The following is a 22,477-nucleotide window of genomic DNA, read 5'->3' as shown; positions in this document are numbered from 1 at the left end:
AATTCCCAGTAACTGAACTTTATTTGACTTTAAAAAGAAGCTACATCCTAGAAGCCTTACATAATTCAAATCAAGTCACTGAACTGGAGATAGATCTAACACTTAAGTTGATTTTAATTACACATTAACTATATATTAATTAAATATATTAAACTGAATATATTATTGTCTTTTGATAATGGCCAATAATGTCTGACAATAGTGTATAGTTAATACTCACCTTTGTTCCCAAAATATATTTGTATAAATGAAGTATCTACACTTCAAAACCCAAATTCACAAGGAAAGCATCTTCTAAATCTTACTGCTGTAAGCTCCTTTTCATAAACTGTTATTATACATAATAAGAGACTTGATTTCACAGCTCCTATAATAACACATTATAAATTTTACATTGGATGTTTTTTTAACCTTAAGCTCTTTTGATGGCCAAACCATTTTCCTCCAAGCTGATTGGTTGCACATGTCCAGAACAGTGCTTATATGTGATCTTGCTATGCCAAGCTTTCTGACAAGGAGGAATACTTTTATTTTAAGCCTTCTAGGTACTGAACATGGCACCTTCATGAAGAATTTTTGTTTTGTTATTAAGAAATAAATGTGTCTGGCTCCTTGGTTCTCTCTGGCTTCAGCAATTTGTAGTCATTTCCATATAGACCATTAAGAATATATTTCCAAGACAGTCTAACAAGGTTCAAGTAAAAGTTTATTTTTTATATATATTGCAGCTTCTACCTGGCACTGGGTGAGTATTAGAGATTATCAAGAAAAACTGTATAAATTGCCAAATAATGAACTTAATTCATAGAGGTTGATGGATTTTTTTTTTATTGAATTCCTTGGTGGTGGTTACTTAACTGTGTTTGTAGACTAATCTGATAGAAGTATCAACTCCTTGTCTTATTTAGAATGTTTGTTTTTTCTTGTAGGCTTTCTTCCAAACTCCTTAGACCTCTTAAATACCTATCTTTGTACATTTCCCCATAAAGAAGTCAAGTTTTGCACTAGAAGTATCTTAAAATACAATGCCCATGTCATTTTCTCTCTGATTTAGCATTCATCCTAATCTTAAAGCAACAGAAGATTAAACTTGATTTTGAGGACCGTCTAATAAGGGTATGATCGGATAAAATAATTAACATGACATGTGCTACCTTAGAGGTGAAGCTTTGCTATTTGTTTCATTTACTTATTCCACTTCAATATTTGAATTCGTTTCTCATGCTAAACCTTTATTTTTCCCAAAAGGCTTATGAAAATTTTGGTGGAAAAATGTTGCTGCTTCAGTGCAGAAATAGAATCTCTTTTCCTAAACTACACAACTTGGTGAGTATTTTCTTTTTTTTTTTTTCCTAGTACTTATTCTATCAAATTATCGAGTTACTTGAAAGGAAAAAAAACACTACCTAAATATGTAAAAAGAACCAAAGAGCATCTGTGTTCACAGATGAAATGGAAGAAGTAAAAACTTAAGTGATCATGACACTTATAGCAATCATTATTATTTCAAGTTCAAAAAACAATTATAGGCTTTTATCCACTCATGCTTTTTTTTCACTCTTAAAAATGGGCATTTATTGTAATTTGTTCCTTTAAAAGTACCCAAATAGTCATGTGTTCACCAATCATATACTTCTAAAGGTAGGACACATCTTAAGAAATCATCTGACGGAATATACTAATTTTACAAAAAGAGAAAATAAGTAATATTTTATATTTGTAAAATAAAGACCATGGTTATCACTGTGCATAGTTACCTCTGTGAAACATACTGTACAGATTAAATAGATAACTAACAACGAAATAAATTAAATATCCAAAAGTTTTCAAAAATATTGATTTTTTTAAGAAAAATTTAGAATGAAACCTCCCCCAGAATTCTGGGTTCTTTTTCTGTTGTTGTTGTTTTGTTTTGTTTTGTTTTGTGTTGGGGCGTGTTTTTGGTGGTGGTGGTGGTGGTACTTGAACTCAGGGCCTAGGCATTGTTCCAGAGCTTTTTCCTCTCAAGAGAAGTGCTCTACCACTTTGAGCCACAGCACCACTTCCTCCCAGAATTCTTTTTTTAGCCTCTGTGTGTTGTACTAAACACTCATTACTAAACACACCTATATGAAATATGCACATTTCAGCTGTTATTTCTCTAACAAAGAGATAAATTTATATCTCTGCCTATGACTTCCGGTCAGGTCCTTCAGCAGAAATTCTTTTTAATGATAAAATAGGAGGAGGAGAAGTAGTAGTGATGATGATTATGATAATAATAATAATATTTTTAAAAAGAGAAACAGAGGAAAGAAGAAAAATCAGGATTCTGAAATTTTCTATTTTATTTAATTACATTGTTAATTCACTTCTGTACTGGAATGTTGTCAATAGTATCTTAGAAAGTAGTGCAAAGTCCTGATTTTGAAATGTGTATGCTGACTGAAAATGAGATTATACTGTATAATGAGTATAGTTGGACCTCACTATGCCTTTCTAGCACCTTGGTAACTCTTCTTAATTTTTAATTTCCACATTTGTATTGTTATGAATGATATTAGCATCGTTGTGTTCTTTCCTTCTTTCTCTCCCCCTCCCTCTCCCCACTCACTGTTATCTTTCCTTTTCAATCTGGTTTCTTTAAGGAACAACTATTTAGTAGTTTCTTAACATAAAAAGGACAGCAGACCCTCCTTATATTTCTCTTCTCTACTTGACAGACAAGCAAGCATCTAAATAACCATAGTGATCTAAGAAAAATTATTTTGTAGTTCAAAAATAATATTCAGTTTTATATTTAGGTACCAGATGGGAAAATGAAGATTTTCCTGGTCTTTCTAGGTCTGCTTGGCAATTCTGCTGCTATGCCAGTGAGTATTTTAAGTGTAAGACTTCCCTTTGTTTCTGTTGTTGCATAGCTGGGGGATAATTATTGGGATTTTTTTTCAACTGAGATTTCGCATTTGTCATTGATATTCTTTCAGTTCCAGATGCCCATGCCCCGAATGCCTGGATTTAGCAGTAAAAGCGAGGAGGTATGTATGCTCAGTATCAGAGGATGTTTTCAGAGCTGGATCCTAGAAATTCCTTTAAAAGTAAAAATACTGATGGATGGACAATGGGTGAACAAAGGCAGCCATAGTACTAACTAGATACTATGATGAAAATGAGCTATTCAAATTGCAAGTGGGGACTAGAGAGAAAAACTGTGAAAGAGCAAGGGAAGCAATGACATTGTCCAAAAACAATGAGCTCATTACCTGCCTTATGTAACTGTAACCCCTTTGTATATCACCATTATAATAACTTTTTTATTTACAGTTCTGGAGCTCGAACTCAGGGCCTGAGCACTGTCCCTGGCTTCTTTTTTGCTCAAGGCTAGCACTCTGACACTTGAGCCACAGCGCCACTTCTGGCTTTTTCTATGTATGTGGTGCTGAGGAATCAAACCCAGGGCTTCATGTATATGAAGCAAGCACTTTACCACTAGGCCATGTTCCCAGCCCCTACAGTAACAAATTTTTTAAGAAAAAAATAAAAATACTGGTAAATTTTCTAACTTAAAATTCTTATGTCCATGATAAAAGGAAAGGAGAATTGAAAGTCTTAAACTCTCAAATCAAGACAAAGTAGTAATTGTGCCTAATATGCTCCTACTTGTGCTTCAGTATTTCTTTTTAAGATACTATATTTTTATAATATATTTTCAAGATACTATTATAATATCTCAAGATATTATCTTTTCAAGATAAATGTAAATTTATGCTAAAATTAGCTTAGTAATTTAGCTAACCTCTTGATAACTTTGTTACCCAGTCATTTATATCAAAGGTTGTTAAAAGTAGATGCTTAACTATATAAATATATTTTATATAACTCATACTAAGGATCAAAAACCAAATTCAATATACATCAGAAAAGAAAAATCATCTTAGAATTATCTTATTCTCAATTCTGAACTTCAAATAGAAAGAACATTCAAAATTTTCAAAGTAAATCATGTTTATTTTCTATTATTCTTTATTGATTCTTCACAAAATAAAATTCTGAGGGCTAGGAATGTGGCTTAGTGGTAGAGAGCTTGCCTAGCACGCATGAAGCCCTGGGTTCAATTCCTCAACACCACGTAAACACGAAAAGCTGGAAGTGGTGCTGTGGCTCAAGTGATAGAGTTTGCTAGCCTTGAGCAAAAAAGCTCAGGAACAGTGCCCAGGCTCTGAGTTCAAGTCCCAGAACTGGCAAAAAATAAAATACAATAAATAAACAAAATAAAATAATGTCATTAAAAAAATAAAATTCTGACACTAAAATGCCCCTACATTTTTAAAGAAATTATTTATTGTTATTGTAAAGGTGACGTGCAGAGGAATTAGTTACATAAGTCAGATAAAGAGTATATTTCTTTAGAACAATGTCATCCCTTTGGCCACCCCTACATCTTTAAATGAATACTCATTTTAAATTCATGTATAATTAGAAAAAGTCATTATAACAAGCATGCCTTAAAATAAGAAAAATGACATATTTCTTAAGATTTAGATAAAAACTTTTTTGTATCACATTAATAGATTCCTTCCATTGCAGATGATGCGTTATGGTCAATTCAACTTTATGAGTCCCCCATATGTAAGTTCTTTTTTATATTATTTCTGAGGACTTTTTACTTATATTCAGATAGCTGCTATATGGTTTATCTTAAGTAACAAAGACACTAAGCACCATCCATGGTCTTCAATTATGCTATAATCATTATAAAAAAAAATTCACTGTGCCTTCATGCAAGATTTTTTCCTTATTTATTACTGTTGTCTTTTACTACAACTAAAAATTCTTCATACCTAACAAAAAAAATAGTTTTGGGAATATATCACAGAAGATATGGCCAAGGTAATGACAAAAATAGCATAGTAAGTGCCATTAGTGAATTTTGTTTGCATTATCTTGAAAAGTAACACAAAAAGTGTGAGATTTTTATTTTATTAAAATAAATGTTGGTTACTTATCGTTGGATTCTTATTCTCAGAACAAACTAAACCAAGAATTGAATCAAGCATCAATTGGAATGTTTGCAAAGTTTGTCTAATAAAATTGTATAGTAGGACCAAGAACACAACATGTCACATTTTGTGGCATTATCATAACTGGTCCAACTTTATCACAGCTTCATTCCTGGTTTTAGTGCCTCTGCCAATGAGATGAAATTTTTGCCAACATAACTATCGTAAAATCCTTCATTTTAATGCAAGATTTACAATACTGTCTTCCATCAGTTCTATAATCTTTGCACTGTATTGTGAGTATCCAATAGATAATAAAAGAATAACTTTAGAAACAGAGTTTAGCATTAAATCAGGGTAAAAATATTTCCATGGGACCTGACTGATGTCAGACTTACATCACCTGATGAACTGGTATTGTAAAGTCATAACCACTTTGGCGTTCCTGTCCAATCTGTGTTTTGAAGATTCTGATAATGTAATCAGAATTAATGAGGACCAGCCTCTAACAAAGGGGCCTAGGAACAGATAGGGGTGTTTACGCAAACATAATATTTAATCTTTATTTATCTCTTGTTCTACTTTTTCTATTTTGCTTTGCAAACTCACTTCCTGTTTTTTTTCTTCTGTCAGACGTATAATAAGTCATATGGGCTTTTAAGTTTGACATCAAATACTCTGTTAGTTATACTTCTTACACCTGTTTTAAGGTTTCAGATTTAGGAAATCATTATCAAATATTTAAACTAAAAAATTCTGCCTTTCCGTTCATTTGGTTGTTTGGTTTCCTTGAAAAACTGAAGTCTATTGTGCAAAACAATAATTAAGGAAGTCCTGCTAAAGAGGCTAAAGCTCTCATTGTTACGCTCCATGGACTATGTTCTTCCCCGTAGGACTTGTTCATTCCTTGGCAGGATTGTGGAGACTGCTTTCAGAAGGCAGGGAGTCGACCTCTCACCCCTAACGGGCTTTCACTGTCTTTGCAACGCTTTCAGATGCCACCTATGATGCCTTACGGAAACGGTTTGCCATTTCCTCAGCAGTTCCCACAGTTCCAGATGCCTATGTGGCCTCAGCCACCACCCAGTGGATGGCAGAATCCCCCAACACCCAAACACCAGGGCAAGGATGATCAAACCCCTGATACCCCGAAATCCAACCAGACCCAGACAAACAACGCAACCCAGAAGCAGCCTTCAACATCCCCACCACACGAGCCAACTCAGGGCAAACAGGAGACCCCACCACCTCAGGTGAGACTTGCACCCAAAACTACAAACCTATCATAAGCAGGTTCTGATCTGAAGGGGATTTGGACGGTAAAAACCCCTAAACACATACTGCTTCCTAGCTATATACACACTTCTTCCAGAAGTAAATGCAAGCATCACCCCATGGTGATACAATATTCACTTTCCATATTTACCTAAAACTGCCAAATGAATCAATGCCAGCCTTGTTTGTTTCTAAAGCATCCGAATATTATTACCTTAAAAAAATCCTTTTAAAATATGGAGTTGTCGTGGCAAAACTATGATAGTCAAAACAAAGGTTCAAGTTCTATCCCTAGCCCTTATTGGATGTATGAGCAAACCATTTCACCTTTCTAGACACAAGTTTCCCCATGAATAAGCTAAATGATCTCTAAGTTCTTTTCAGAGCTATGCTTTGGTGAGCTACAATATGGTTCTGAAAGTAACACTACTCTCATACTTCAGAATGACATAAATACAGTCCTGATATAAGGCATGAAGATATACAAATGGTTTCCCAAATCTCATCTTAAATAGAAGATAAAAAAAATGCCAACTTTGGGTCATGTATTATTATCCTGTGTAGTTATAGGTAAAGAATATAAAAAGATGACTAAAAATACACTCTTAGGCCTGGCACTGGTGACTCACATCTATAATATCAGCTACTGAGGGGGCTGAGACCTGAGGATTGCGTTTTGAAGCCAGGCCCAGGCAGGAAAGCCAGTAAGACTCTTATCTCCAATTAACAACAACATCAACAAAAAGTCAAAAGTGGAACTGTGGCTCAATTGGTAGAGCGCTAGCCTTTAGCAAAGAAGCTCGCGGACAGGGACAGCTTACTACAAGACTGGCACCCCCCGCCCATAAAAAGGTAGACTTAGTCTTGAATACTAGCTTGTTTTTGTTTTATATTTTGGGGGTTTTTTTTGGTTTTGTTTTTTATTTTTGGTGCCAGTCCCAGAGCTCAAACTCAGGTCCTGGGCACCGTCCCTGAGAGCTTCTTTTATTCAAGGCCAGAGCTCTACCACTTAGCCACAGTGTAATTTCTGGATTATTCAGAGTAGTTTATTGGCGATAAAAGTCTCACTAATTTTCTACCTGGGTTGGATTTGAACCACGATCCTCAGATTTCAGCCCCCCGAGTAGCTAAGATTGTCGGCATGAGCCACCAGTATCCCACTTGAATACTAGTTTAAATATTTCTCTGCCATAAGATTTTTGGCAAGGGAAATCATGTCCCTGAAACCCAGAATCTTAAAGTGGGAATATGAATATTACACATGTAAGTAATTTACATCTATAAGAATGTTTTGGTCAGGGGGAAGTGGATAGAGGCGACTAGCATAGGAAGTATGGAGGATACATTGTATGCATGTATAGAAGTAACAATGGAATTCCACTTGTACAATTAATATATGATCATAAAAATAGTACATATCTTCCATGATTATCTGAGAATTTAACAATGTAAACTTCTCATGATAGCTGGGTGCTGGCGGCTCATAGCTATAATCCTAGCTACTCAGGAGACTGAGATCTGAGTATGGCAGTTCAAAGCCAACCCAAGCAGAGAAGTCCCCATGAGACTCTTATCTCCAATTAATCACCAGAAAACCAGAAGTATCGCTGTGGCTCAGGTGGTAGAACACTGGCCTTGAGCTGAAGAGCTTAGGGATAGTAACCAGGCCCAGAGTTCAAGCCCAACGAACAACAACAACAAAAATTCTCATGACAGGGCTTATATCATGTTCCATAGCTAGTGTTTAATATTAGTAATTATCACTATCTCTGCTCAGAAATACACACAAAGAAAGAAGAGAGAGAGAGAAGAGTATAAAAGAAAATACACCTATCAAGTTTCAAATAAGAACATCTGGTTAATCTGATTCATTTTTCATTTATGCTTCTTATTTCCACATAACTCTGATGATTCTTTCTTTTTCTAGCCATTTCCATTTGGCAATGGGCTATTTCCCTTTCAACAACCACCATGGCCAATTCCGCAGGTGAGAATTTCTTTTTTTTCTTTTTTTTTCTGTTTGTCAGTCATGGGGCTTGAACTCAGGGTCTTGGTGCTATGCCTGAACTTTTATGCTCAAAGCCACTTTGAGCCATGGTGCCACTTCTGGTTTTCTGGTAGTTACTTCAAGAGAAGAGTTTCATGGACCTTCCTGACCGGGGTTGGCTTTGAACCCCAATCCTCAGATCTCAGTCTTCTGAGTAGCTAGAATTACATGCATGAGCCACCAGTGCCCAACTTTTCTTTTTCTTTACACTAGAAATGAAAGATAATATGCACGTTACATCTTAAAGTAATATAGTTCAGTCACTCTGCTAGAATGTCAGTCCAAACAGTAGACAGTATGAAACAAAATCATCACAACAATAATTATTCAGGAAAATATCGGATAAAGAATTTTTTAGGAGCTAAGTGTGTTGGCACATAGCCGTAATCCCAGCTATTAGGAAGGCTAAAACAGGAAGAATTCGAGACAAGCCAGGCTACGTGAGGAATTCAAGTTCAGTTTGAGCAATATGGAGAGACTTTGTCTGAAATAGCAACATTAATTAACTGAGTTTTTAGCAGGTACTAGAATTTGAGCTCAGGGCATTGTAACTGCGAGGCTTGCTTGCCTTGGCAGTGCTCTGAAGCTTGAGCCTTGCCTCCAGCTTGGTTTTATGGCTGGTTATTTTGAAGATGGAATCTCATGGACTTCCCTGCCCAGGTTGATTTCAAGCCAATGTCTTCTGAATCTCTGCCTCCTGAGTCACTGCAATTACAGGCTATGACGCCCATGCAAATTAAGATTATGAATAAAAATTGCTGGCATGACCACAGTTTAAATCACTGAACAGCCATTATTTATCAACTAATAAGCTAATCGTAAAGATTTGTGCTACTTTACGTCTATTCCCTCACTTCTCTAAAAGATTCAAAGTAACAATGATTAATCCTATTTAATGCAGCGGAGATAGTGATATAAAATGAAATTCAAAAACCACTAAGTAAGTTATGATTAGACTAAGATTTCCCATCTTATCCTATTGTTTCTAGCCACAGATATATAATTATAAAGAACCTTACAAAACAGTTATATGAATTTTCAAATTTTAAAATCATTACAGCGAAATGTAATACTGCAATTATATTGCAGGCATCAAAATATGAAGTCAAATAAATTATTTGAATTAAAGAAATAATTAAGACCAGTTATTGAAAAACCAAACAATGTCAAGAAATACTTAGAATAAAAAGTACTTGATGGCTGTTCATTCCACTATAGCATACGTTTTTCTTGCCTACAATTCTATAAGCAAGAGAACTTCTTATCTTAAAACGTTTACTTCTTTTTACTAGTCACAACGAACTAAGGAAACTAAGGAAGTTCCAGGTAAAGCTCAAAAACAATATGACTTTTACAATCTCATTGACATAGAATTTCTTGAAATAATAATAATAATAAATTACTGTATATAATGTTATATTACAAAGTATTATGTATAAATTATTATAAATATAAATTGTAAATTAATAATCTATTGATCTCATGACATAGAATTTCTTAAAATCCGGTGGGAACCAAACTATTTTTTCTAAACTCTCCAAATTTATAACACCTGATGGGCTGGGGATATAGCCTAGTGGCAAGAGTGCCTGCCTCGGATACATGAGGCCCTAGGTTCGATTCCCCAGCACCACATATACAGAAAACGGCCAGAAGCGGCGCTGTGGCTCAAGTGGCAGAGTGCTAGCCTTGAGCGGGAAGAAGCCAGGGACAGTGCTCAGGCCCTGAGTCCAAGGCCCAGAACTGGCCAAAAAAAAAAAAAATTTAAAAAAAAATTAAAAAAATAAAAAAAAAAATTTATAACACCTGAGCAAACACAGAATCTCCAAATACATTATTTAATCTAATCTAATATCACTCAAATAAATGTGTGTGTGTGTGTGTGTGTGTGTGTGTGTGTATTTTCATCTTCCCTTCTTCTTTCCCTTGTAAGGTAGGGTATGATATGTGGTTGGGAGTTAATGCGTGTTTGAGGTAGTGGTATAGGGTGGTTTCTAAGAGATGTGGACGTACAGGTATTTCAAGAAAGATAATCTAGGATCCATCTGAATCCTTACATTTGTCTCTAGTCACTAATAGATCATCTTAATAGTCTTAACAGTCATCTTAATAGTGAGAACCAGTGACATAGGATCCAAAACATCACAGAATTCACGTGCAAATCAAATTGAACTTCAGTCTTACAAATAAATAGCAGCACAGTGGTTCCTCCTGTGTTCACTGCAGTTTTTTACCTTTCAGAGGGTACCACCACCAGGGTTTGGACGTCCACCTCTCAGCAGTGAAGATGGAGGAGGAGTAAGTTTAAGTAAAGCTATATTCCCCATTAAGAATTACAGCTTCATGCCTGTAATCTTAGCAGCTCAGAAGTCTGAGATCGGAAGATCATGGTTAGAAGCCAGTTCAAGCAGAAAAGTCCATGAAACTCTTATCTCCAATGAGCTACCAAAAAAAAAGGAAAGAGAGGAAGGAAGGAAGGAAGGAAGGAAGGAAGGAAGGAAGGAAGGAAGGAAGGAAGGAAGGAAGGAAGGAAGGAAGGAAGGAAGGGAGAAAAAAGAAAGAGCCAGAAGTTGGGCTGGGAATGTAGCTTAGTGGTAGAGTGCTTGCCTAGCATACATAAACCCACGGCTCATAAACAGAAAAAGGCAGAAGTGGCACTATGGTTTAAGTGGCAGAGTGCTAGCTTGAGCAAAAGAAGCTCAAGGACAGTGCCCAGGCCCTGAGTTCAAGTCCCAGGACTGGTGGAAAAAAAGCTGGAAATGAAGCTGTGGCTCAAGTGGTAGAGCACTAGCAAAAAAGCTCAGTGATAGTACCCAAGCCCTGAGTTCAAGTCCCAGAACAAGGAAGGAAGGAAGGAAGGAAGGAAGGAAGGAAGGAAGGAAGGAAGGAAGTCAGGGATAGAGACAGAAAGAGAGAGGAAGGCAGAACAAAAAAACAACAAAGAATTCTTAAAATATTGACATTAAAGATTAATATTTTAGTAACCATAAAAAGTGCTTTCAAAAATATTATTATAAAATACTCAAATAAAAATAATTCAGATATCCACATATAACCTAACCCAAAAACTGGTATTTCAGATTTTCACAAACAAAATTAGAAAGTAAAACAGAATACCTAAGTAGTTAACAAATCCATTAACTCTGTATTCTACCTCTTGAAGACACTTTCCAATTTCCTGCATGATGTTGGAGACATCTTCTTACCTGTCTGTCTCATCATATAGGTCCACAAATGAGGATTAAAAAAGAATACCTTTTTTCTATAGTGTGTTGATTTTAAGATAAAAGCTAAGGTTTGGGAGGCAGCTCAGAAGTAAAGGGCTTGCCTACCATGTACAAAGCCCTTGATCACCAACACCATGAAACAAACAAAAATTAAACACCAGACAGATTTTTTTTTTTAAGTGACAGGCTGGGGTTGAGATGCTTCAATCATCCATTAACTGACGAAATAAAAAATGTAGGCCTTCCCCCTGTGCTTGAAAACTTGTATAAAAAACATTCTCACTCAAAACTTTATATAGAAAAAGGCTAACGGAAGAATCCCAAGAAAATAAGTAACTGATCTCCGGTGTAACGATAATTATGGCAGAGGTTCTGCACTGCTTATGGACACTCGTGAGTAGAGTCTGGTCCAAATTCTACCCACTGAAGTCAGGACACAAAAGTTAACAGCCAAGCTGTGTCCCAGAAGATGAGTTGAGGTATAATGCCAGGAGATAGAAACATGTCATTGGAAAAGCTGGATATGAAGAAGCCAATTTCAAACACACTGAAAGAAAGAATTAAGTACTCAAAGAACTAATAAAAAGTTATGATTTTCAAGGGCAGAATGTACAAGTGGGAGGAAATAAGGTTGAACGGTACGTCTCGAATTGTAAAAATGGTATATATGCTATATATAGTTATGTTGTCATGTAATTATATAGTATATGTATGTTATAAAAATAATAATTATATAATATAGAACACTTGTTAGTACTCAGCTTGTTCCGGGTGCTATCTTTTTTGACCCTCATGAAAAACTATAAAGTCGGTGTTATTTTATTATTTGCTCCATAGTACAAATGAAGAAAATCAAGTTAGTCAAGAGTGATGGTACTAATATTGGTGAAACAAGGCTTTCAACTCACCTCTTTAGAGGCCCTCTTTCAGTACAAAGTTGTACTAGTGTCTATGCTTTGCTAAGGGTTTGACTGTATTCTTATAAGTAAAGAGCTTTATATATTTCAAGAAGAAAGTGGCAGAATCATACATATGAATGACTAACCTCTAGTCTCTGACTGCATTGGTCAAAGAAGTAAAGATAATAGAGTGGACAATTAGGAAATGACTATATTCGCTTAGAATAAGGAGACAAAGGATGAAAGGACAGATGCATTCTAAGACTTGGCAATTCGTTGAAGAAATAAAGGAAAGAGCAAAACTTGAAACAGTGGGTTAACGGTCTTGGAGAATGAAGTTTGGGGGTGATGAGCCCAGTTCTTGTGCATTCCTTTGGAGATACTTGTAAAATCTGTAGTGCAGTCTTGCTGACCTACAGTTGTATGCAGCCAGGAATGAGGAGACTGTACCTACATTGGGAGTGTTGACATGCAAACAGATTGCACAAGGTAAATCTGTAAGATGAGAACAGAAAAATGGATAGAGGATAGAATTTAAAAAAATTAAATTAAAAACTCTTAGATTTAAGATCTAGGCCCAAAATATCAGAAAGTACTATCAGGAAGAAATCGAGTTTCAAGAAAGGAGCCGATGGTGTAAAGGCAGCATGCAACTTCTAAGGTTTCCCTATTATATTAAAAAAAAAAAAAAAATCCAAGCAAGACTATGGAGGGAAATAAAGAATAATTCTTGTCTTCCCTCTTCTTTCCTACAGAATCCTTATTTTGGATATTTTGGATATCATGGCTTTGGGGGTCGCCCTTATTATTCAGAAGAGATGTTTGACGACTACGAAAAGCCTAAAGAAAAAGATCCTCCCAAAGAGGAGAGCCCAGCCACGGAAACCTCAGCGAACGCCACCATCCCGGAGACGAATGCCACCCAGCCAAACTCAGGGGGGAGCCCAGGGGGAAACGACACCAGTGCCACGGGAAGCAGCGCCCCTGGGCGGAACCCCGGAGGCAACCCCACCGCTCAGAGCAGGGTCTTCCCTCTCCCTAGAGTCAATGCCTCAGGCCCGGCAGCTCCCAGAAACCAAGTCCCATGGAGACCCAGCCAGCCACACATTTATAAAAACTATCCAAATCCGAACATCCGAAATCTTCCTGCCGGTAAGCCATGGCCCCCCACCACCGGTCCCGTGACACAGCCCAGACCCTTTGGGCCTTTTTACCCCAATCCACCGACCCCAAGGGGTGCTCAGTGGAACTCCCTTGCCTGGGAAGGCAAACCAGGGAATCCCACGGCTCGCCCAGCGAGTCCCACGGCTCGCCCAGGAAATCCAACTTACCGAAAGCCTTACCCTCCCACGCCAAGGGTCAGCTATCCCAGCTATGCGGGCAATCCAGCCAACTTCAGAAGGAAACCTCAGGGACCCAACGCTGCCTCCCTGGGCCCCAAACAGGGCCCTGCTGGCCGCCAGGAACAAATGCAAAACCCAAAGATCAAGTTACCAGGTCAAAAAATCACCCCTGCGAAGGCCACACCTGCCCCCTGGAGAAATTCCCAGCAACGCTACGGAATTGACCGACCAAATTACCCAGTGCCCGGCCCGGAGGGTCACATGCTAGGCCCAAATTTCAACTCTGTCAATCAACGTGAAAACTCCTATTACCCAAGAAGGGACCCCAAAAGAATACCGAGTTCCAATGCGCAAACCCAGAGCCATCATTTACCCAAAGGGATCGCTTTAGAGCCGAGAAGAATCCCTTCTGAGTCCGAAACGAAACAGCACGAATCAAAGCAGAACACACACCAGCCTGTGCATCCTAAGGAAACCCCTCCTCCCACAAGAGGACGTTTTCCTGCTGGAAGAAACACCTGGAACCACCAAGGAAGCCCTCCACCCTTTAAGGAGGACCCTGGGAGGCAAGAAAAACATTTACCTCATCCGCCCCATGGCTCTAGCAGAAACGTTTTCTACCCTAATTATGGCCCTTATTATCCTAGGGAAAACGCATTAGACATCGGAGGCAATGTATGGGATGAGAGAGTGGATGCTCCCAAAACTCTGAGGCAGCCAGAAAATTCACGGTATGTCATGAACGCTCTGGACCAGAAAGACACACTTCATTATAATGAAGAAGACCCGATTGATCCGACTGGGGATGAATCTTTTACAGAACAAAACAAATGGGGTGAGGATGAGACAGACTATAAAGGAGGCTCAACAGTTAGGCCTTTCAAAGGTGGACGATATGCCTCACATCAAGCAAAGGAATATGTCCCCTATTCCTTCGGCAATCCATCAAAACCCAGGGAAGATTTTCCTTATGGTGAATTTTATCCCTGGAGTCCAGATGAGACTTTCCCACCGTATAGTCCCGGCCCCACTCTGTCACCACCTGTGGAGAATGGGTACTATTATCTTAATAATGCTATTGGACAGGAAGAAAGAACTCTCTTCCCTTCGTTGAACTCCTGGGACCACAAGATTCAAACCCGAGAGCAAAAAGAAAGAGACCCATATTTCAACAAAATTTTCTGGGAGCAGTCAACAACTTTACACGCAGCTAATCTACCAGACCAAAATGAGAACTATCTCTATCCCAGGAATTCCCCAGTTGGACTTCAGAAAAATCCAACGTGGCATGAAGATGAGAATTTGAACTACGACTTGCAAATTACTAGGTCAAATTTACCAGAAAGAGAACCTTTGGCTTTCCCAGATTTAATTCCTCAAACTTACCCATCAGGTCAAAAAGGAGCACATTTATTTCACCAAGGCCAGAGAGGTTCCTGCTGTATTGGTGGCTCCATAAGGCCTAAAGACAATCCAATGGCTCTACAAGACTATACATCGTCCTATACTCTTGCCCTAGGAGAGAATCAAGACACAAACCCTATGTATACCGAAAGTAGCAATGCAAAATACACAAGATCTGTTGTCTCTCCCACAACTATCCTACCTGATCAAAGAAACAACTCAGAGAAGGAACTGGCTGGAGAAAGGCAAAGCCCAAGTCTTTTTAGAGATGACATGTCCACTGTGAGAAGGAATACACCGTGTTCTGTAAATAATCAACTGGGACAAATCGGAATTGTGTCCTTTCCTGATGCCGGCACCCTTCAATCAAAGAATGCACCTTGCCTCAAAAATGATTTGGGAGGAGATAGAAATAATGATCTGGAACAAATTTTTGAGAGCAACCAACCTAACAAAAGAACTGTTGCCCTTACTCCGGAACAGCTTGTTATTGGTACACCTGACAAAGATCCCAAACCAGAAGTCATTCGAAATGAAATTGAAGGAAAAGACAACAGAGAGCAGCAAAGACCACCTAATATCTTGAAGGTCCCGTGCGTTGGCTCCAAATTAACAAAGCTTCAAGACTCCACTACAGCAGCAACGCCATCTAGCAACAGAAGGCAAAGCTCATTTGGTAGTGATCTTTCTATGCCTACTGAAAGTCCTAATACATTAGTTGGGTTAGCTACAGGGGAACAATTTAAGAATATAAATGGAGACCAACTTGATACAGATAAACATACTTTGTTTGAATCCTTTCAAGGAGGTATCGACCTAGAGGACCAAGCAGAAGGCTGCTTATTACTTCAGGCCTAGGGATTATTTTAACCAAGCATTCTTAGGGGAAGGAAAATAATATTCCATGCCAATGGTTCCCCAACTTTTTTCTCCAAGAGTTAAGAATCCCCTTGGTGATCCTTAAGTGTTTCTTCATTCCAGTAGTAGTGGAATAGTGGCCTAGGTGGAGCTAATGGGATTGGGCTTCTTTGGGGTGGCTGAATCCATCTCTGTCACGTATTAGTGAAGACCTAGGAAAAGGTACAAAAGCCATAACCACCCCTGCCTTGAAACTTGGAAGCTATGTGTCTGAGTTTCCTTTTGCTTGCTGCTTCCACCTTTTTCTCCCCAAAGTCCCTATTTGCAAAATTATCTGATTTTTGTATGTCTTAAAGGCAGATGAACATTCTATTTTGTGTATGGAGACCTATACACGAGTATAATCCTGATGCACTGTATATTTTATTTTCTTGCATTTATTTTTGTTCAGTTTTTTCCTAGTTCATATTCTCTTTGCATTATTCTTTTACCATCATTATTTCCTTTCTTGCCATCGTTCCTTCTTTCTTAACCATTCTATAGTTAGCTTTCTATTTTGCTCCCTCATCTTTCTATCACCTCTATACAAGGATAACTATCGTTAACTATAATTAGTCTTTTAATGTTCACTTCTTCCATATGTCTTCCTTTCTTTCCACTTTCCTGTTCTGGTTCCTAATGTATCACTTGGTAATTAATCCCTTTCAATTATTCTCCCTCACTTCCCCCTGCCCCCTGTCAATTACTTTCTAAATTCTACTACTCTCCCATTTTTATTTCTTGTCCCAGCCAAACCATTACTGTAAGATATATTCCAAATAGCACACGCTGATACTTTTTCTAAAAGATCTTCTCATGATATCTACCAGGTAGACAGCTCAACTGAGGTAGTATATTCCAGGAGAAGGAAAGACCTAGGTACCAGAATTAGAAGCCTAGAGCAAATTCTTAGGAAAGTAGGAAATGAAGAACTAAGAAACTGTCACTGTGGAACTGATTATCCAGAAAAAAAAAAAAATACTGGAACTTGCCGCATCCCATCACCAATTCATAATTTCAGAATCCATAGAATTCTATGCAGATAAAATCCTCAATATATTTAGCTTTACCTAGTTCAGAAGAAATTATTCTACCAATGTATACTAGTACTAACATGCTTATTTTTCATTTCCTTGTAGAATTATTCACAGACACAGTTTCTTGGTATCTTGAATAAATAGTGTAAATTATTTTGTAAAGTAGATATTTCTATGTTGTCTTGAGTTTTATTATTATTTTATTACTATTAAAGGCATTTTGGCCTATTATTTGGATATTTGCTTGCATAGAGAGGGTTTCTGTGAAAGCTAAACCTTTAAACTCTGTGGCATTTCTAAGGAGAAAATTTTCTGGGACAGATTTCATAAACATCTCAGAGATCTGGGAAATGCAATATCAAAAAATTACTAGGAAAAGGAAGATAATTCTTTCCATTTTCATTGAATCTTCTAAAGTATCTATCACAGTCTCTTGTCCTTAGAAAGTTCCAGTAAAATTTATTGATTGATTTTTAATAGCTTTCAATATTTGCACAAAAATTCTATAGTCTCCTTTCCCTGCAAGTAAGTGTAAATGCTAAATTAAGTGATGCACTATATATATATACATATATATTCACTAACATTTACATCATAGAATTGTAAATTATTTATGCCATCCACTAGTATATTCAGTTCTTCACTAACCTGTCATACTTTAATCGTGTGTCAAAAATCATTAACTTATTCTGTATAAAACTATTCCTTAAGACTTACCCTCTCAAAATAAAATTATATTTGAGTGCTTTTTCAAATGACTTTTTAAAATGTCTATGTGAATACTTTCATTGTAAATACTCTATATTTTGTCAAAATATGAGTCACATAGTTGTTTTGAAAATTACTTTGACACCTATACATCCACAAATACCAGTGCTTGAATTATCATCTCAGGCTTCTGTAATTAAAAATATGTAAGATGTACAGTGTCACCAAAATAACTAATGCATTTTGAGAACATAATAAAAAAAAAAGAAGGGAAAATGAGGCTAGGAAAGTGGCTTAGTGGTAGAGAGCTTGCCTAGCATGCATGAAGCCCTGGGTTCGATTCCTCAGCACCACATAAACAGAAAAAGCAGAAAGTGGCGCTGTGGCTCAAATGGTAGAGCGGTAGCCTTGAGCAAAAAGAAGCCAGGGACAGTGGGACTGGCAAAAAAAAAAAAAAGAAGAAGAAGAAAAAAAAAAGGGGGGGAAATATCCCTGCAAAAAATGACTCTTCTCATGAGGACATGGAAATTTCTGCAAGTCTGAATACTAAACCTGAGTTGTTTATATTACAAAGGTTATTCACTCTGTGTATCCTAGTTAAATGATTCATAAAACTTTTAAACCTGCTCTACAGTTAAGGGACGTACAATAAAGATAACAGGTTCTGAAAATAAGCCCTCTCTTCTTTTTCATAGTGCTAGGTATCAATCCCTGGGCCTCCTTTTTCACAGTGCTGTTTATCAAACCCACGACATGCTACACAGGTGCTGTCTCTCTGAACGACATGCCTAGCACTGAAAATGATACCTCTCACTTCTAGTATCTCATCTACTAGTGACCCACTTTGAAGTGAGTTTGTACATCTAGCCAACACTTACGGATCAGTTTTTACTTATACTATCTTGAATTAGTAGAATAAAGACGAAAATAATATCTGAGTATTACAAACACGGGAGCCAATCCAGCAAGGCTAATACACACCTGTCTTTTCTGCCACACAGTCTATAATGAAGTTCTCTAGAGGTACTGGTCCAGTTGGTCCAAGAAATTTTATAGTTCTTCACTATTTAGAAGTCAAAGGAAGAAGATGAATGTAGCTGCTAGCCAAATCTCTGAAAATTCAGCCTACCAGACATTATTGTGAAGTTTCTTCCTCTGGCTTTTTGGAACATCTGAAAATGAAAATAACATGTTTTACTTTGGTCATCTCACATCAGAATCTTAACTTCATACATCTTCAAAGAGATTGGGGGTTGTTGGGGGGTTTTTTGCCAGTTCTGGGCCTTGGACTCAGGGCCTGAGCACTGTCCCTGGCTTCTTTTTTGCTCAAGGCTAGCACTCTGCCACTTGAGCCACAGCACCATTTCTGGTATATATGTGGTACTGGGGAATCGAACCCAGGACTTCATGTATACGAGGCAAGCACTCTTACCATCAGGCCATATTCCCAACCCACTTTTATCATTTTTTGTCTATATCTCTACCCATTTATTTCCTCTTCATTTACCCCAATCACCTTATGAAACCTAAAAAAGCTCTCAAATTGCCCTCGGGAATCAAAGTTCATTTTTAAGAACTGCAAAAGGAACTAGAAATGTTTGATTTAAAACCAATAGGTCATCAATCCCTGTCCCTTTTCACTAAATCTGAAAGGGTTCACTATGGCTCAGGCCAACTGGTAATTAAAACTCAGAAGAAAACTGTACTTGATGGAAAATAATCATCATTTTACAAATGGATATAGCATTTAGTTTTGTCCACCTGTCCTTCCTTTCCACTATGCCTTATTCTAATAACAACACCAGACCTTTTCCTCACACTTCTGAACTTAAACTCAATTTGATTTAGAGACATGATTCAACTGGTAACAAGAAAAATGTCCTGCTTGTAGAGAAGAAACCTTCAAAAGAGTCAAGGAATCAGATGAATTGTAATTTGGCACGGGCAAAATTGTTAAATAAATGAAGTTGTCATTTCTGATTCACCTCCCCAATCATTTCATAATGCCTTGCTCATCTGCGCTTCATCAGAACCTAGACAGGAATTACTCATGTCTTTCTGTAGTGTACAGCAGGTATTTCCTCTGGTTAAATCCTGTTTTGAATTTCTTTTTTTTGGCCAGTCCTGGGGCTTGGACTCAGGGCCTGAGCACTGTCCCTGGCTTCTTTTTGCTCAAGGCTAGCACTCTGCCACTTGAGCCACAGCGACACTTCTGGCCATTTTCTGTATATGTGGTGCTGGGGAATTGAACCCAGGGCTTCACGTATACCGAGGCGAGCACTCTTGCCACTAGGCCATATCCCCAGCCCCAATGTTTTGACTTTCTTAAAAGGAGGGTTTTTTTTCATGTGCTGGCTAATATGTAGTCTTTCTAGATCACCCTTCTTTAAAAAAAAAAATAGTCTAATCACAGTACACTTAGGGAAGGATAAAGGCAGAAATTTTTAGGAAAGACCATATTGTCCCTTAGCTGTTACATAATTGTGGCAACTGCATACTATAGCTAGGATTGTCATTGTGTTAAGACAGGGATGAATATCATATGAGCATTTCTCAAGTTACTATGTGTTATGAATCTCACTAAAATGAGGATGTTCATTTCAGAAGATGCATAGCAGGGACTTGTATAATATTAACACACTCCCAAGTGATAATGATTAAATGAGTTTCCCAAACTTTAATTGACAAAGTGCATAACTATAAGCTATGACTGTATACTAACCAGAGATGGATCAAAAAGGTCTTGACCATTTTTTAAAAAGTGAGCATTGTCAATTTGAGAGGAGTATATAACCAAAACATTTAAGTAAAAGATTTGACACAGAAGGGCTGGGAATGTGCTTAGCGGTAGAGTGTTTGCCTAGCGTGCACAAAGCCCTGGGTTCATTCCTTAGTGCCACATAAACAGAAAAAGCCAGAAGTGGCGCTGTGGCTCAAGTGGCAGAGTGCTAGTCTTAAGCAAAAAGAAGCCAAGAACAGTGCCCAGGCCCAGAGTCTAAGCCCCAGGACTGGCAAAAAGAAAAAAAAAAAAAAAAAAGACACAGAACCCAGAGGTTGGTCCTGTCTCTTCTCCTACGTTTGTCCTATGTTCCACATGCACACACCCTCCAACTCATTGTTGTAGAAGATTGAACACCCTCAAATGTGAAAACCCCAGTTTAGTTAACATCTTTTCCAACATTACTCCAGCCATTGTATTTCCAAGCTCATACCACATCGTCTTTTACATGTAATACACATTTGTCCTATATCGTGCACGAGTTTGGCCTACAGAAAGAATAGGAAAATGCTAGAGAGATCTGATCTGTCTTTATATATCTTTCATTGCAACTGACCCTGCACTGGGCAAAGGCTAAGTAAATATTACTTTCTCTTTAAACACTTATGTAAGTGGATAAAAATGTAAACTTTCTCAAACATTACCATAATTAAAATTCAAATAAAAATAATAAAGATACTGTTGATGGGAGTGTAAACACTCCCAGTATGGAGGTTCCTCAAAAGACTAAACATAGAGCTCCCCTATGACCCAGCAAAACCAGGCCATACCAAAGCTACTAGTACAATCATGTTCATTGTAGCATTGTTTATCAGAGCGAATATAGAGAATCAACCCAGATGCACTTGAGTGGATAAATGGATCAAGAAGGTGTGGTCTGGGCTGGGGATATAGCCTAGTGGCAAGAGTGCCTGCCTCGGATACATGAGGCCCTAGGTTCGATTCCCCAGCACCACATATACAGAAAACGGCCAGAAGCGGCGCTGTGGCTCAAGTGGCAGAGTGCTAGCCTTGAGCGGGAAGAAGCCAGGGACAGTGCTCAGGCCCTGAGTCCAAGCCCCAGGACTGGCCAAAAAAAAAAAAAAGAAGGTGTGGTCTATATACACAATGGAATTCTATTCACCCATCAGGAAAAAAAATGATATTGTACCATTCGTAAGGAAATGGAAAGACTTGGAAAAAATTATACTAGGCAATAAGCCCAACTCAAAGTAACATAGGTTGCATGGTTCACTAATCCTTTTCCCATGATTCTGCAGTCACGACTCAGCATTTACTTCCTCTAGCATGCTTACATAGATATGTCAATTAGCCTTGGCTTTCTGCCTAGAGTTTTTGGGGGGAGTTTTGTGTGTATGTGTGCTAGGGCTTGAACTCAGTACCTAGGTGTTGTCCCTGAATTTTTTCTCAAGGTTAGCACACGTGAGCTACAGCTCCAATTCCAGCTTTTTGGTGGCTGGATAGGTGAGGTTGAAAGGAGTGACACTGATTAAAAAAAAAAATTGTATCCATGAACTGCTTTGTTAAATGGCAATTCCTCTGTACAACTACTTAAGGATAATTTAAAAAGAAGAGTCTTAAGATTTTTTCTGCCAGAGTTGGATTGAAATCACGATCCTCAAATTTCAGCCTTCAGAGTAGCTAAAATTACAGGCATGAGCTATATGCACCCAGCATTTGCTTAAATTTCTATGTGCAAGAAGACCTTCCCTTTTTATTGAATTTTACACATAAATCTACCCCAAATATTCTTGGATGAATTCAGTGACTAATGTGTCATTAGGTCATATTTACAAACCAGTCATCAATAACAAATTATATTTAATTTACACAGAAGAGAGTTAACACAGCAAATTTTCCAATAAATTATTTCACACAAATA

At 37.7% G+C, this 22,477-nt stretch overlaps 1 protein-coding gene across 1 annotated transcript; it reads left to right on the top strand.

Moving 5' to 3' along the window:
- The first annotated feature begins 1,272 nt into the window (after positions 1-1,272).
- Positions 1,273-16,032, top strand: Enam (enamelin). Its single transcript, XM_048364212.1, has 8 exons — positions 1,273-1,326; positions 2,784-2,852; positions 2,973-3,017; positions 4,567-4,608; positions 5,975-6,232; positions 8,182-8,241; positions 10,543-10,599; positions 13,183-16,032. The coding sequence occupies exons 1-8, from the start codon at positions 1,273-1,275 to the stop codon at positions 16,030-16,032; spliced, it is 3,435 nt and encodes a 1,144-aa protein (XP_048220169.1).
- Positions 16,033-22,477: the final 6,445 nt, after the last annotated feature.

The sequence above is a fragment of the Perognathus longimembris genome, chromosome 16, assembly GCF_023159225.1.
Source record: "Perognathus longimembris pacificus isolate PPM17 chromosome 16, ASM2315922v1, whole genome shotgun sequence".
Classification (NCBI taxonomy): domain Eukaryota; kingdom Metazoa; phylum Chordata; class Mammalia; order Rodentia; family Heteromyidae; genus Perognathus; species Perognathus longimembris.
This window is presented reverse-complemented; position numbering and strand designations above follow the sequence as displayed.